The following is a 15,962-nucleotide window of genomic DNA, read 5'->3' on the forward strand; positions in this document are numbered from 1 at the left end:
TCAATCGAGGATTTTCCCTCTGGCCATTTAAATTGACACTGAGGCCTGTGGTTGCCACAGCACCCATACAGGGAACTGGCCACTCATAATGGATGTTACCTGAGCAGCCTCGCCATGGAGTAAGGCTCAGCTTTAGAATCTACATTTCCCAAAAAAGGAAAAGGGGATCAAAACAAATTAATGCTGAGGCAATTTTATTAAAGAAAGGGGCGCCGGGAACAGAAAGCTTTCCCCAGAAACCCAAGATCAGCCATGATGGTGTTGAATGGAGAGGTAGGCTTGACAGGCTGGTCTACTCCTGACCCTATCTCTTGTGTTCCCCTTTAAACTGCGCTCCATGATTCCTGTGGCCCTGAAATAAAGCGCTTGAATATTAGTGCCAACTTTTAATACGTTCTTCATGAAGCTGAATATAATTATAGAGGACGTGTTTAATTTAAATGGGTTAACACTTTTCTGCTAATAGGCAGGGGAATTTCTTGACAAATGTCAAGAGTTGGTTTCCAACAGTGACTACACTTCGGATGTACTCCATTGGCTGTAAAGTGCCCATTGGTCATGAAAGCACTATATGCTATACATATTTGTGTAAAAGTCATATTTTTGAGACTAATTATTTCAGGCAAAATCATGGGGTTGACTTTTACATGCCTAATGTATTCAAGGGATTGAAACGCTTACTTGCTTTTGGACCAAGTAAAATCCATAAAAAGATAACACTAAATTATTGACAAATCACAATACGTCTGTCATTCATAATCTGATCACTTTAATAATTTGAGTATATAAAATTTAAATGTAGACATGTTTTAAGTATTTATTTACCAGTTCTCATTTTCATTCATTTTTAATACATTTACAATCGAAACATCTCCAGAATTATACTGGAGTCATACCTAGCACAAAGGAAGATGGTTGTGGTTGTTGGAGGTCAGTCATCTCAGCTCCAGGACATCACTGCAGGAGTTCCACAGGGTAGTGTCCTCGGCCCAACCATCTTCAGCTGCTTCATCAATGACCTTCCTTCCATCATAAGCTCAGAAGTGGGGATGTTTCCTGATGATTGCACAATATTCAGCACCATTCGCGATTCCTCAGATACTGAAGCAGTCCATGTCCAAAAGCAGCAAGACCTGGACAATATCCAGGCTTGGGCTGATGTGGCAAGTAACATTCGCGCCACACAAGTGTCAGGCAATGACCATCTCCAACAAGAGAGATTCCAATCATCACCCCTTGATGTTCATTGGTATTACCATCACTGAATCACCCACCATCAACATCCTGGGTGTTACCTTTGACCAGAAACTGAACTGGACTAGCCATATAAATACTGTGGCTACAAGAGCAGGTCAGAGGCTAGGAATAGTGTGACGAGTAACTCACCTCCTGACTCCCCAAAGCCTGTGCACCACCTACAAGGCACAGGTCAGGAGTGTGATGGAATACTCTCCACTTGCCTGGATCAGTGCAGCTCCTGCAACACACCATCCAGGACAAAGCAGCCAGCTTGATTGGCACCACATCCACAAACATTCACTCCCTCCACCACCGACACACAGTAACAGCAGTGTGTACCATCTACAGGATGCACTGCAGGAATTCACCAAGGCTCCTTTGACAGCACCTTCCAAACCCACGACCACTACCACCTAGAAGGACAAGGGCAGCAGATAGATGGGAACACCACCACCTAGAAGTTCCCCTCCAAGTCACTCACCATTCTGACTTGGAAATATATTGCTGTTCCTTCACTGTCACTGGGTCAAAATTCTGGAACTCCCTTCCTAACAGCACTGTGGGTGTACCTACACCACAGGAACTGCAGTGGTTCAAGAAGGCAGCTTGCCACCACCTTCTCATGGGCCAGCCAGTGAAGCCCACACCCCTTGAATGAATACAAAAAAACTTTGCTTCTGAATTTTTTGGGCTTTGGTAAACTTTTACACAAGGTTTATGAGAAAAATAATTTAGGCCAAAATCATGGGGTCAACATTTACATGAAAACAACTTTTACACAAAAAAAATGGAAAATGCCAGTCTTTCTTACAGCATACTGCAGCATTATCTTTGAGCCTTTGATCGTTACAGTTATGTTAAACCTCTATAAATCACTGCTTGGGCCTCCGCTGGAGCACTAGGCATGATTCTGTGCACCGTATTTGAGGAAGGCCTTGGTGAGGGTGCAGACAAGCTTTAGCAGGGTGATACTGTGGGGAAACAGTGGGGTAGTGGTATTGTTGCTGGTCTAGTGATCCAGAAACCCAGGATAATGCTCTGGGCACTTGGGTTCGAATCTCGCCATGGCAGATGTTGGAACTTGAGTTCCATAACAATCTGGAATTAAAAGACTGATGATGACTGTTGTAAAAACCCATCTGGTTCACTAGTGCCCTTTTAGGGAAGGAAATCAGCTGGCCTACATGACTTTAGATCCACAGCAGTGTGGTTGACTCTGAATGCCCACATCACATCCCATCCCATGAATGAATAAAATAAAAATACTCAGGAGTTATGTGGAGAGACTGGAGCTGGAACTTCCCCTCCAAATCACTCACCATCAGACTAGTCAAAATTATGAGGGGGTTTTGATAGGGAAAATGTTTCTTCTGACAAGTGGGTCAGTAACTAGAGGGGAGAGGTTTAAAATAATTGGCAAAAGCACTAGACTAGAAATGAGAAATTACTTCACGCAGAGGGTTGTTAAGATCTGGAACATGCTAGCTGAAAGGGTGGTGAAATCAGATTCAATAGGAACTTCAGAAATGAAATTCGACATGTATTTGGAGAAAGCTGGGGTCTGAACCTAAAGTGGGTGGTTAGTACAGGTATGATGGGCCAAATGGTCCCCCTTCTGTGACGTCTGATTCGATGATTGATCCTGACAACACAAAGCTAAGTGGGAATGTAAACTTGAGTACACAAGGAGTCCGATGTAACATGGAAGAATGTGAGGCTAATCACCTTGGATGGAGAATAGGGAAGTAGAGAAGTTTTTAAAATTGTGAGTAACTATGAAACGTTGGTTTTCAGAGCATTTTGGGTGTCCTTGTGTATGAAGCACAGAAAGTTAACATGCAGGCACACTAAGCAATTAGGAAGGCAAGTGGTATGTTGAATTTGACGAGTGACCATTGTGGAATGTGCTCTCTCCCCCCACCCTCCCCCGGTGTTAGCTCGCTCTTCTGGGGGTGGCATTCCGGTTTCGAATGGCCGATTTTAACAGGCCTGCAGCAGTGCTTTAAGGCCGAGGGAGTGGAAGTGAATGGAAGCAGCAACCTTTAGGATGAAGCAGCAGTTTTGGCAGCCTCTGTAACAGTAAATAACAGTGAATCGTGGGAAGCCTTTAAGCCTCAAAAGCCGCGAGTGACTGCAAAGCAGAAATTTGTTACCAGAGCTTGCAAGCTTGTCTGTCTGCTACCAAGGATTCGGGCAAGGTTTCCTCAAAATGGCTGCTTCCCATCTCCCATTGTGCTTGTCCGGTGGGTAGAAATTGGGACTGACTGGTAATCTGGAAGCAAGGACTGGAAATGGAATTTGGACTTTTAATCCCTCTTTCCGGCGGGGATCTCGAGTGCCAGGATCACCGGATCGTTGGAAAATCGGGACAGGTGGGAACCTGGCGCTAAGAACGCCTGCTTCCCTCCCTGTGTCGCTCCTGCTACCACCACCGTGCTGAGGCATGACCGGGACGGTGGTGATATTTAAAAACTGCCCTTCCCCCCCCGATTTTGCCAGAAGCTACAGACTGATTGAGTCAAACGTGGAAATTGTTTCCTCCAAGGATTGGTTTCCCAAACAAATGTTTTAGCTGAATGTTTGCAAGTTCAGTTTTAGCCACAAGCCTGTTTTATAGACAGAAATGTAGAATAGAAGAAGGTCCATCTAATTCGCTATCTTGCATTCTTGTTGTGGTATGACCCAGCGGTAACTGATTTGTTGACTCATTGTCATCAGTCTCTCTCAAATAGTCCCCCACAGACCCAGGCACGAGGTGAGGAAGTCCTCAGGGGTGGAGAGTTTTAGGAACCATAGACCCAGAGTCACGTGTTCCTTTCTGGCATTGCTACACTTATCACATGTCATGTCTCAAATGATTCTGCCTAGTCTCCTTCCTAATAATCCTTATGTAATATGCAAAATCTTGAAACCAGGTATAAGTACGGACAATTGACTGGGACCGGACTCTAGCTCTGCACTCTACACTGTTTCCCTTGCCTGCCATTGTTCTGGGAGGAGAATGGGGAAACCCAGGGGAAACAGGCTAAACAGTGACCACCCCCACCGAATTTCAGGATTAATGTTCTCCAAAAACCTTCCGTCACCCCAGGGGGAATGTCCCAAAGCACTTGACATCCAATAAAGGTTCTTTTGAAGTGTAGTCATTCAGAAAACATAATAGTCAGTTTGCACACAGTGGGCCTTGGTTAAATACCTCCTCTGAAAGATGGCATCTCCGGCAGTGCAGCACCCTCTCAATGTCGCACTGGGAATAGATCTGATGCTCAAGTAACTGGGTGGTGGGGCCTGAACCCGAAACCTTCTAACCAGGAGGTGAGAGTGCTAACACTGAGACAGAGCTGACACTCCGGGCTTTTATAGTTGCACAGGCCAGCGACAGTCGAGCTATCGTCTAGCTCGCCAAACTGGCCGTTCCTTTAGCCTCAGCCAGGAGAGTGACTGTAAGCTATTCGACTGTGAAAACCATCATGGCCAAGCCTGCCCTGTCTTCACCTGATGCAAACACAAGCACAGATGGACAGGCGTGTACAGGTACGGTTCCTAGTACATATGAACATACAAATTAGGAGCAGCAGTAGGCCATTCGGCCCCTTAAGCTTGCTTTGCCATTTGATAAGATCATGGCTGATCTAATTGTGCCCTCAGCTTCACTTTCCTGTTTACCCCCTATAACCTTTCACTCCCTTGTCAATCAAGAATTTATTTAACTCAAGCCTTAGAAATATTCAATTTCCCTGCCTCCTCTGCTCTCCGGGGAAGAGGATTCCACAGACTAATGACCCTCTTGAGAGAAGAAAATTCTCCTAATCTCCGTCTTAATTGGGAGAACTCTTATTTTTAAACTGTTCCCCCCCTAGTTCCAGTCTTGCTCTCAAAAGGGGAAACACCCTTTCAGCACCCGCTCTGTTAAGTCCCTTCAAGATCTTCTGTGTTTCAATAAGATCACCTCTCAATCTTCTAAACTCCATTGGATACAAGCCCAACCTGTCCAACCTTTCCTCATAAGAAAACCCCTTCAGTTCAGGAATCAGGTGAGTGAACCTTCTCTCAGCTGCATCTATGGGGGTTGAGGGGCACTGGAACAAGAAAGAATAGTAGCCGAGGCTTAATTGTTTCCCCTCCCTAGCATTTGGAGAACAGATTGCCAGTTACTGAGTTAAGTTTAGGAGTGGTGGGCAGATTGAAACATTTGGAAAGCGGTGGAGTAAACTAGTTGGTGGAAACCCCCTTTCCTGCAAATTCCTCCCCCTGCCCCAAACACTGATCTCATTGACGAGTTGGTGGGCGGAAGTGGAACCTTGTGCAACCAGGCAGCTGTGCAACCCACAGAGAGAGAGGGGGAAGCTATTAATGACAGATTGGCTCTGAAATGAGCCTCACCAGAGACATGATTATGGGGAAGTCTGCAGTCAAGCACTGTTCTGCTCAGTTCTGATGGGTTAAGCAAAAAATGTTGGACAAGGATCAGGGGCGGTGTCACCAGTATCAAGAATTAGATTTTCCAAAAAAAAAGTGGTTTCTGATAGGTTTCTTTTGATAGGTTTCTGATAGGTTTTCTAATTCCTAACAATTCTTATGGATTTTGGCTACTATTTTTTATGGAGACATGTGTTGTACTGGCATTATCTCTGGGAGAGTGCCTCGGGATATAATGCAGGTTATCATTGTCTCTGCTTCCTTTAGCTGGTGAGAATATGAGGAAACTGCGGTTTCATAGTTTACACGAGCAGATCCCGCACCATTAGCTCAATAAACATCACGTGACTGCCAAACTGAGTATTACAGTCTAAAACTTCCACTGTGGATGCCAAGTTTTGTTGGGATTCCGCCCTCCACCTCGCCAACCCCCACCCCCCCAATGCCATCACACACTGCATCCCCATAGTTGTGACCTGCGGGAAGAGTCAGCAGTGGAATCTGTTATTTTAAGCACGAGCATTGCTAGCCATTTATTGCCCATTCACCCTTTCCCCTTGAGGGGGTGGTGATAAGCCATCTTCTTGACCTGCTGTGGTGACGATATTCCCACAACATCTGCCCTGTGAATTGGCAATCCACCAGTCCTTTGCTGTTTGAAACAAGAGTGTTTCTTGACAGCCAAGAGCTTGGAGATCAAAATAGAGCCGTTGGAAGTCAGGGTCTACTCAGTTCTGTGCCACCATAATCTAGATCACTTCTAGATTAGAGTTTGAACTCCCATTGAGAGTTTGCACTCATAACCGAAGTTGGCACTCCAGTATTGTACTGAGGGAGTCCTGCACTGTTGGAGATGCCCGACCCTGAATAAGATATGAAATCCAAGCTCGTTCATGACAGCCTGTAGAGGTGGATGTTAAAGATTCCATGTTGTTATTCTGACTGACGTTGTTCTTCCCTCAGACATTACCACCAAGGGCAGGTGAGCTCATTCCTCATTTCATGGCTACAATTGTGGAATTCTACATTTTTGTGTTACCAGCGCAAAATGGATGTTGCATCTGTCTTACCAGCCGACAGCCATTGCAGTTAGGAAGTGATTCATTGTGCGAATCTGAGATGTTTTGGTGTGATATACCGCTGTATAAAATACAAATATTATCACATCAACCGTATTCCTTCCCCATCTTTCATTTTGTTTTCTAAATATTGTATTGGAGAAATGCAACCTTAATTTCCCATGTCACGGAATGGAAATGACTTGAGTGGTTTGAAAGTTGCACAGGTAACTCTGTCCTTAAAAGGGTTGTAGAGGACGTGAGGCTGTTCAACTTAACTTTATAGTAGCATGGAAGAAAACCTGATCACTAGCATATGAGGTGTTAGCTAACCTTAGAGTTACATGAATTATGCAAATAGTTTATAATCAATCTGGGCTAAACGAAAGGCTGATAATTGAATTCATTGCTAATTTACTGCTAGGCTGCCATTATAGTTAAAACGATCTGCTGTTTCCTTGGTTACTAGATTTGTGGCTATTTGGAATGGTGCATTCGTACTAATTGAGGTTTTAACACATTGTGGAGGAGAATTTGGACACCTGAGTTGTTGTATGACCACCAGGGGCTGAGTTTTCATACAGTTTGAGAGCAGTGTTAAAACAATTTGGTGTGTAGTATATTTCCGGACTTAGGAACATGTTTTATGGCTTTTCTGTTGCTGTACGCTAATGAGGGAGAATATTCTGCAGCGACAGCCTGAAAATAGGCAATTTTCCGACCTCCTGTGGGGAACCTCGAGCCATAACCGTAGGGGTGGGGCGGGGGGAGTATTAGAAAATCAGCAATACAAAAGCAAAATGCTGTGGATGCCGGAAATCTGAGATAAAACCAGAAAATGCTGGAAATACACAGCCAAGTGTGAGGAGAGAAAGGGAGTGAAACTTGTTCAGACAGTTATGAGAAAAGGCCATGAAACCGAAAATTAACTCGATTTCTCTCTCTCTCTACCGATGCTGAGTATTTCCAGTGTTCCCTGTTTTTATTTTATACCGTATTGCGGTGTCAGCTGTGGCTCAGTTGGTAGCGCTTGTGCCTCTGAACCACAAGTTTTGTATTCCACTCCTGGGCTTTAGCACATCACAAGTAAGGTTGATGCTCCAGTGCAGTGCTGGGGGGTGACACCGCACTGCTGAAGTGCCATCTTTCAGATACGACGTTAAACTGAGGCCCCGTCTGCCTGCTCAGGTGGATGCAAAAGACCCCAGGGCACAATTTCAAAGAGCATGGAAGTTATCCGCAGTATCCCTCAGATATTTATCCCTCAATCAACATCACAAAAGCAGACTATTTGGTCGTTATCACATTATTAGGTTGGTGGAATGTGGATGTTAGCCTGTGATGCTGACACGACCAAAGCAGAAATTCAGACTTGTGCTGCCCGGGATGTTTTTCGACCCGTTTGACTGAATCGTGAGTTTGGATTTTCAACGCTGAGAGGTGATGCTCCCCATTCGGAGCTCAAAATCAGAATACTGGCTGCTGTCTTCCATATGATGGTTTGGACTATCTTTCAAAAGAGAGGGTATAGTTTCCTGGGAAGATATTACTGTTTTCACGCGGTGCCTGAGAGCGTGTCAGTATTTGTAAGGGGTCTCCATTACTGCGTTATTGCTCAATGTTTATCAGTACTTACAAGGGGGTCTCTGGGAGTGTGCCACCGTTTCCATGGGGGTCTCTGGGAGTGTGCCACCATTTCCATGGGGGTCTCTGGGAGTGTGCTATCATTTCCATGGGGGTCTCTGGGAGTGTGCCACCATTTCCATGGGGGTCTCTGGGAGTGTGCCACCGTTTCCATGGGGGTCTCTGGGAGTGTGCCACCATTTCCATGGGGGTCTCTGGGAGTGTGCTATCATTTCCATGGGGGTCTCTGGGAGTGTGCCACCATTTCCATGGGGGTCTCTGGGAGTGTGCCACCATTTCCATGGGGGTCTCTGGGAGTGTGCCAACCTTTCCATGGGGGTCTCTGGGAGTGTGCTATCATTTCCATGGGGGTCTCTGGGAGTGTGCCACCATTTCCATGGGGGTCTCTGGGCGTGCGCCACCATTTCCATGGGGGTCTCTGGGAGTGCGCCACCATTTCCATGGGGGTCTCTGGGAGTGCACCATCATTTCCATGGGGGTCTCTGGGAGTGTGCCACCATTTCCATGGGGGTCTCTGGGAGTGCGCCACCATTTCCATGGGGGTCTCTGGGAGTGCGCCACCATTTCCATGGGGGTCTCTGGGAGTGCACCATCATTTCCATGGGGGTCTCTGGGAGTGTGCCACCATTTCCATGGGGGTCTCTGGGAGTGTGCCATCATTTCCATGGGGGCCTCTGGGAGTGTGCCTCAATTCCACAGGGTCCTCTGGGATTGTTCCAATATTTCCATGGGGGCCTCAAGGAATGTGCCATTAGTTCCATGGGGGCCCCCTACTGGCCCTCCAGCTTTGAGACCCTGCCCACTCTCCTTATTTGGATAGTGAGTGCACCCTCTGGCTAGTAATTGGCCAATTCAGCTAAAATCATTGGGTGCCTGCTTCCGGCACAGCGTGGGGTCGTTTGAGACTCTGCTCCGAGCCGAAATCCAAAATCTTGCCCCAGGAGGCTATTTCTCTTTTTCTACTGACCATCCAGTCAATTGCAGTTAGGGTTGCCAACTCTGGGTGAGCATATTCCTGGAGGTTTCATCACATGGTGTCCTGGCCCACACCCCCTACCCCCCTCCGCAAGCTTCCAACATTTATCACCTGACACCTCCATCCTTGCACCGCCCCACAGCAACTGAAAAGCAAACATCCAGCTGGGAATTTCTTGACTGTCAATCAAAACCGCCTCTTTTCACCCGCCCCACCCCCAACGTTTTTATAATTTATATGCAACAGTGTTCAAGGAAACTAGGGAAAAAAACACTTCAAAACAAAAGTGACCCTAATGACCTTTGTCCTGGGCCCACCCTCTGCACTCTCCTCGAGATCAGTTTTCTATTCCTGGAGGCTCCAGTGCAATCCTGGAGGGTTGGCAACCTTAATTTCAGTGTTCCCCCACTTCACCATTATTGGCTGAGATGGACTAACACAGCAGTTAGAGTCACGGAGTCATAGTGTTATACAGCACAGAAACAGGCCCTTCGGCCCATTGTGTCTGTGCCGGCCATCAAGCACCTATCTATTCTAATCCCATTTTCCAGCACTTGGCCCATAGCCCTGTATGCTGTGTCGTTTCAAGTGCTCGTCTAAATACTTCTTAAATGTTGTGAGGGTTCCTGCTTCTACCATCCCCTCAGTCAGTGTGTTCCAGATTCCAACCATCCTCTGGGTGAAAAAAAACTTCCTCAAACCCCCTCTAAACCTCCTGCCCCTTACCTTAAATCTATTCCCCCTGGTTATTGACACCTCTGCTAAGGGGAAAGGTTTCTTCCTATCTACCCTGTCTATGCCCCTCATAATTTTGTATACCTCTATCAGTCCCTCCTCAGCCTTCTCTGCTCTAAGGAAAACAACTCTAGCCTATCCAGTCTCTCTTCATAGCTGAAACTCTCCAGCCCAGGCAACATCCTGGTGAATCTCCTCTGCACCCCCTCCAGTGCAATCACATCCTTCCTATAATGTGGCGACCAGAACTGCACACAGTACTCCAGCTGTAGCCTAACTAGTATTTTATACAGCTCCAACATAACCTCCCTGCTCATATATTCTTTGCTTTGGCTAATAATGGCAAGTATTCCATATGCCTTCTTAACCACTTTATCTACCTGTGCTGCTGCCTTCAGGGATCTATGGACGTGTACACCAAGGTCCCTCTGATCCTCTGTACTTCCTAGGGTCCTACCATTCATTGTGTATTCCCTTGCTGTGTTAGTCCTCCCAAAATGCACCATATCACACTTCTCAGGATTAAATTCCATTTGCCACTGCTCTGCCCATCTTACCAGACCATCTATATCGCCCTGTAATCTAAGGCTTTCCTCCTCACTATTTATGGCACCAACAATTTTGGTGTCATCTGCGAACTTACTGATCATACCTCCTCTATTCACATCTACATCATTAATGTACACAAACAGCAAGGGTCCCAGCACTGATCCCTGTGGTACACCACTCACCACAGGCTTCCAATTGCAAAAACAACCTTCGATCTTCACTCTCTGCCTCCTGCCTAAAGAACGGGAGTTTACCTGTGAGGGAGCAGAGCGGGAGTGGCTGTATAAAGAGCGGGAGTAGAGTTTATCTGTGAGGGAAGCACATCACCACCACCCCCCTGCCGTCACGCCTGAAGATTCTGTACCCTGGAATATTGAGCTGCCAGTCCTGCCCTTCCATCAACCATGTCTCTGTGATAGCAACAATAACATATTCCCATGCGTTAATCAACGCCCTCAATTCATCTGCCTTACTTGTAAGACCCCTTGTGTTAAAATGGATACAATCCAGCCTTGCATTATTCCTTTGTGCCTTAGCATGTCTATATTTGCTCTGCCTTCCAGGCTGGCTTAGGTTCTCTTCTATATTTGGCTGTGCATCACCCCACCTACTCTACCCCCACTCTGTATCCCACCCCCCGCCAAATTAGTTTAAACCCCCTCCCCCAACAGCACTAGCACACCTCCCCATAAGGATGTTGGTCCTGTTCCGGTTTAGGTGCAACCCATCCAACTTGTACAGGTCCCACCTTCGCCAGATATCGACCCAGTGATCCAGGAAATTAAAACCCTCCCTCCTGCACCATCTCTTCAGCCACACATTCATTCTCTCTATCCTCCTATTCCCATACTCACAAGCACATGGCACAGGGAGTAATCCAGAGATGACCACCTTTGAGGTTCTGCTTTTTAATCTGCTACCGAGCTCTCCCGTTTCAGGATCTCATCCCTCTTTCTAGCTGTCGTTGGTACCAGTGTGAACCACGACCTCTGACTATTCGCCCTCCCCCTTCAGAACGCCCTGCAGCCGTTCTGTGACATCCTTGACCCAGGGAGGCATCGCACCATTTGGGAGTCACGCCTACGGCCGCAGAAGCGTCTGCCTGCACCCCTCACTATTGAGTCTCCTGCCACTATTGCACTTGCACCCTGACTCCTCCACCCACAGTGCCGTGAACTTGGCTCTGGCTGCAATCTCCAGAGGAACCTTCACCCTCACCGTTCTCCAACACGGAAAAACGGTTAATGTCTTTAATGAGGCGAATGAATGCTTCAGTCTGTGCTCAATAAATGAAAGATGAGCCAAGAAGAAGCCGGGAGGAGTGACATTTTAAGTCAGTTCATCCCTGTTTTGGGGGTTTGGGGAGGAAGGGGGGAAACCTGAAAAGACCATACTGGCACCAATTTAGAAATTGCAATTCGTGCATTGTAAAACAGAACTTCTGCATTATTCAGCATCTCGGTAGAGGAAGGGAATTAAGTAAAATGGGAAATGGCAGACGAGAACTTGCTGAGCAGCTGCATTAAGCTTTAAAAAAAATGGAGCATGTTTTGATTAAAATCAGTTGCATAGATTATGCTAATCCTTGAACAAAAGCCCACGTCAGCAGTTGCTAATGACCCAAATTCGCATCCAGTACTCAGCAGCTGAATCCATAGGTAATCTTTTCGCAAGCAGTCATTAGTACTTCACAATCTCTGCAAAGATTTCAACAACTTTTAATAGAGAATAATATATTAGGATGAATATCAAACGGAGACACATTTTGCTGTGCGGAGGCCAAAGAGACAGCAGAACATGGTGCCTTGCTGCAGTCTGCTTTCTGAAGCTGCTGCTTAATAAACAGGCCCTTTCTGCGCACTCCCATTGTTAAAGAGTGTTGCCCAGATGATTTTGCTCTCTATTTCCCCGACAAATGTGCAATGAAAGTATGAAACCAAGCTCAATATTTTATCTGCGTCATCATATTTATAGTTAGCTGTTTCTTTAAGACGTTAGATTCCTCTTATGCTGAGATGATCTTTGCTGCAGAATTTTCCATGAGTAGCGTCAGTAAGTGCTGCTTCGCGATCTGTGATCAAGCAGCAGGGGATTGATTCTATCATGTCTTATCTCCTTCTGTGTTGCCTCTATGATTTCTCTCTCTCTCTCTCCCTCTTGGTCTGTCTAACAACAGAAATGCTCAGCAGGTCAGTGAGTACCTGAAAAGAAAGGTTAGGCGGTTTCTAGAATGGCCTTGTTCAGAGTTGAAGTCAGATCAGATTTTTTTTCATTTAAACTCTTAATTAACCTCTGCATTTTCTGTTTTTATTTTGGATTTCTAGTACTCATGCTCTCTCCCTCTCTCTCTGTAACTGTTTGTCTTTCTCTTCTTTGTTAATCCCCCTGCCTGTCTGTCTCTGTAGTTGTCTTTCTCTCACTCTCCTTTGTCTTTCTCTCTTACTTTCTCTACCTCTGTTTGCCTCTCTTTCTGCCTGCCCCATATCTCTCTCTCCTTCTCTCTCTCTCTCTCTCTCTCTCTCCCTCCCTTGTTTGTCAAACTCCCTCTCTCTCTCTCGGTGTCGTGTCTTCCTCTCGCTCTGACTCCTGTCTCCATCTGCGTGGTAATTTACAATGATAAATCACAACACTTCTGGGCTCACTGCTTTAACCAGATTATCCATCAGGGGAGCTGACGAACGAGGCTTTTAGTAAAGGATTTGTCATAACAAGTTTTGACTGTGTCTAAAAAAATTGCAGACAGTTTGAAAACTCAGTGCGATAATACTGTCCTTTATAAAGAAAGTGCGTCATTCAATTCTGAAGGAACAGCACAGCATTTGAAATGTTGGCATGATCTGATAAGTTCTGTTCAATTTGTGCATGAATCTTTGCATTTTAATCGGCACTTGTTCAGGATCCCATTCAGCGATTTTTTTTCCTCTCTCTTTACTAGTAGATGCGAAGGTTGTACAGGAATGGAGGAAACAGGATAATTAGGGTGTTTATTACTGTTGATAATCAGCATTTCAACACATAATGCATTTGTGCTGATTTCTCCACTGTGATATTCCCATTGAGGCGCTAACCTGTTCAAAATAAGTCGATAAATGATTGAGCAGGGGAACAAGATCTTCAGGTTTTCACACGATAACATCGCTGGCTGTGATTCCACCCAGTTAGCCTCTATTGTTATTTAAGCATCTTGATTTACAGTCTTCAGTAAGTGTAGTGAGCAAGTGTCCTTTCTCTTGGCTCAGTTTGTCAGCATTCTGTCCATGACCCTTGGGGTCTTTCACCTGCAAGATCGCATGAGCCAACATTAGATAAACGAAGAATTTCAATTCCACCCCCCCAGTCAAAAATTGTCAGAGGGACTGCAAAAATAAATCAAACATGATGATTAATTCTTCGTACTTTACCTTGTTTCCCATTCACAACCTCTTCACCCCCCACCCCTCCCACAACTCCCCACCCCCACCCCTCCACCTCAAATGTCATGAGTCGGCACACTATGCCTGTATGCCTGGCTTCAAACCATATCTTTAGCCATCTCCTCTAACTCTTCTCCCAGCCTCCCCTTGGTGTCTGCTTTGCACTCCCTCCCTTCCTGTAAAAACACCTCAGGATGCTGCACCATGTTAAAGCTGCTGTGTAAGGGTAGGCGGAAAGAGTGTCAGGTTAAATTGAGAGGGGAGCCAAAAAATGCATGAACAAATGCAAACTTGGGAGCGTTGGAGGCGGAAAGAAAAGATCAATTGATGTATGTTGTTGTTATTGTTGATGCTTCTAACTGGCGCTTTGATGTGTGGTGACGAATCATTTTTTTTATTTTGATTTGCTTATTCTTCATTCCCACAGTGATTATGAATCGATGATTGAGCAGCGTGGAAAACCAAACTGGAAGGATAACTGCGCGATGCCAGAGGGAAAATAGGCGGCTTGTCTCTTCAGTTTTTCTCACAAAACCTGACTTCAACAGTATTACATGCCCCAGAATGCAGAAAATGAGTGGCTGTGGTCGGAAAGTTCACCTCTTCATCCATTTAATACTTGGAGTTACGCTGTGCACAGTGACACATGCTATGGATTTAGACAATATCCCCAGGACGACGGTCAAAGTTCATGGTAATGTGGCACTTATTCATGTTGCATTTCCAGGATTACAAGGATTTAGCTCATATAAGTCCTAAGCATATATATATAATATATATAATATATATATATATATATATATATATATATATAATGGGTACCATATAGGATTTATATTGTGGATACAGTATAGATCATATATAACAGGGACTGCATAGGTTTATATAGCAGTTACTATATTGATCTTATATATAGCTGGTAGTATATCGGGCTTATATCAGGTACTGTATAAGATTTATATAGCAGGTACTGTATAGGGCTTATATAGCAGACATTGTGGAAGGTTTGTATACAGTGGGCACTCTGTAAGGTTTGTATATAACAGTTACTGTATAGGGCTTGTATATAGCGGTTACTATAAAGAGTTTATAGCAGGTACTGACTAGGGTTTATTTAACTGATACTCTATAGGGCTTGTAAACAAGGTACTGCATAAGGCTTACATAACAGGTACTGTATAGGGCTTATATAATAGATATTACATAGGGCATATATAGCAGGTACTATATAGGGCTTTTATATCATGGATACTATATGGGGCTTATGTAGCGGGTACTGTATAGGGCTTACATAGTGGGTACTATACAGGGTTTTATATAACAGGCACTGTACAGGTAATACATGTATAGGTTATATAATGGTACAATCTAGCAGTTATATCTATAGCGGCAACTATGTAGGGCATAACAGGCACTATATAGGGTATATTTAATGGGTGCTGTATAGGGTTTATATATAGTGAGTTTTATATAAGACTTACTATATGCCAAATAGTACAATTTTATGAGTTCTATGTAAGACTTATATAATAGTACTATTTGGCCGTATATGGCGGGTCCTATACAGGTGGTAAATATGGTGCTATATGGACTTAAATGTAGTGTACTATAAGTGACTTATAAATTGTGGGAACCAAATAGGGCTTATAAAGCTGGTACTATATAAAGCTTATATATAGCAGGTTCTATATAGGACTTGGGGGTGCTATGTAATGGCTTATATAGTGGGTGCTATATAGGACTTACATAGTGGGTACTATGTAGGGCTTAAGGTGTGTAATGTATGGAGCTTATATTTAATAGGTACTACATAGGGTTTTTATATAGCAGGTACTATATAAGGTTCTTACATATTGGATACTGTTTCTGGGTTATATATACTGGGTACTATTTTGGGCTTACATAGTGGTACTAGTCAGTTAGTAACTG

The 15,962-nt window shown here is 44.9% G+C and overlaps 1 protein-coding gene across 1 annotated transcript in view; it reads left to right on the forward strand.

Annotated features, from left to right (window-relative positions):
* sema4gb (sema domain, immunoglobulin domain (Ig), transmembrane domain (TM) and short cytoplasmic domain, (semaphorin) 4Gb) overlaps positions 1–15,962 on the forward strand; it is a 143,021-nt gene that overhangs the window by 4,520 nt on the left and 122,539 nt on the right. The window contains exon 2 of the mRNA XM_078565145.1: positions 14,461–14,727. Within this exon, the coding sequence (XP_078421271.1) occupies positions 14,598–14,727 (130 nt within the window). The 5' untranslated portion in view covers positions 14,461–14,597. The remainder of the gene's footprint in view (positions 1–14,460; positions 14,728–15,962) is intronic.

Source organism: Cetorhinus maximus, chromosome 20 (genome assembly GCF_964194155.1).
Source record: "Cetorhinus maximus chromosome 20, sCetMax3.hap1.1, whole genome shotgun sequence".
Taxonomy (NCBI): domain Eukaryota; kingdom Metazoa; phylum Chordata; class Chondrichthyes; order Lamniformes; family Cetorhinidae; genus Cetorhinus; species Cetorhinus maximus.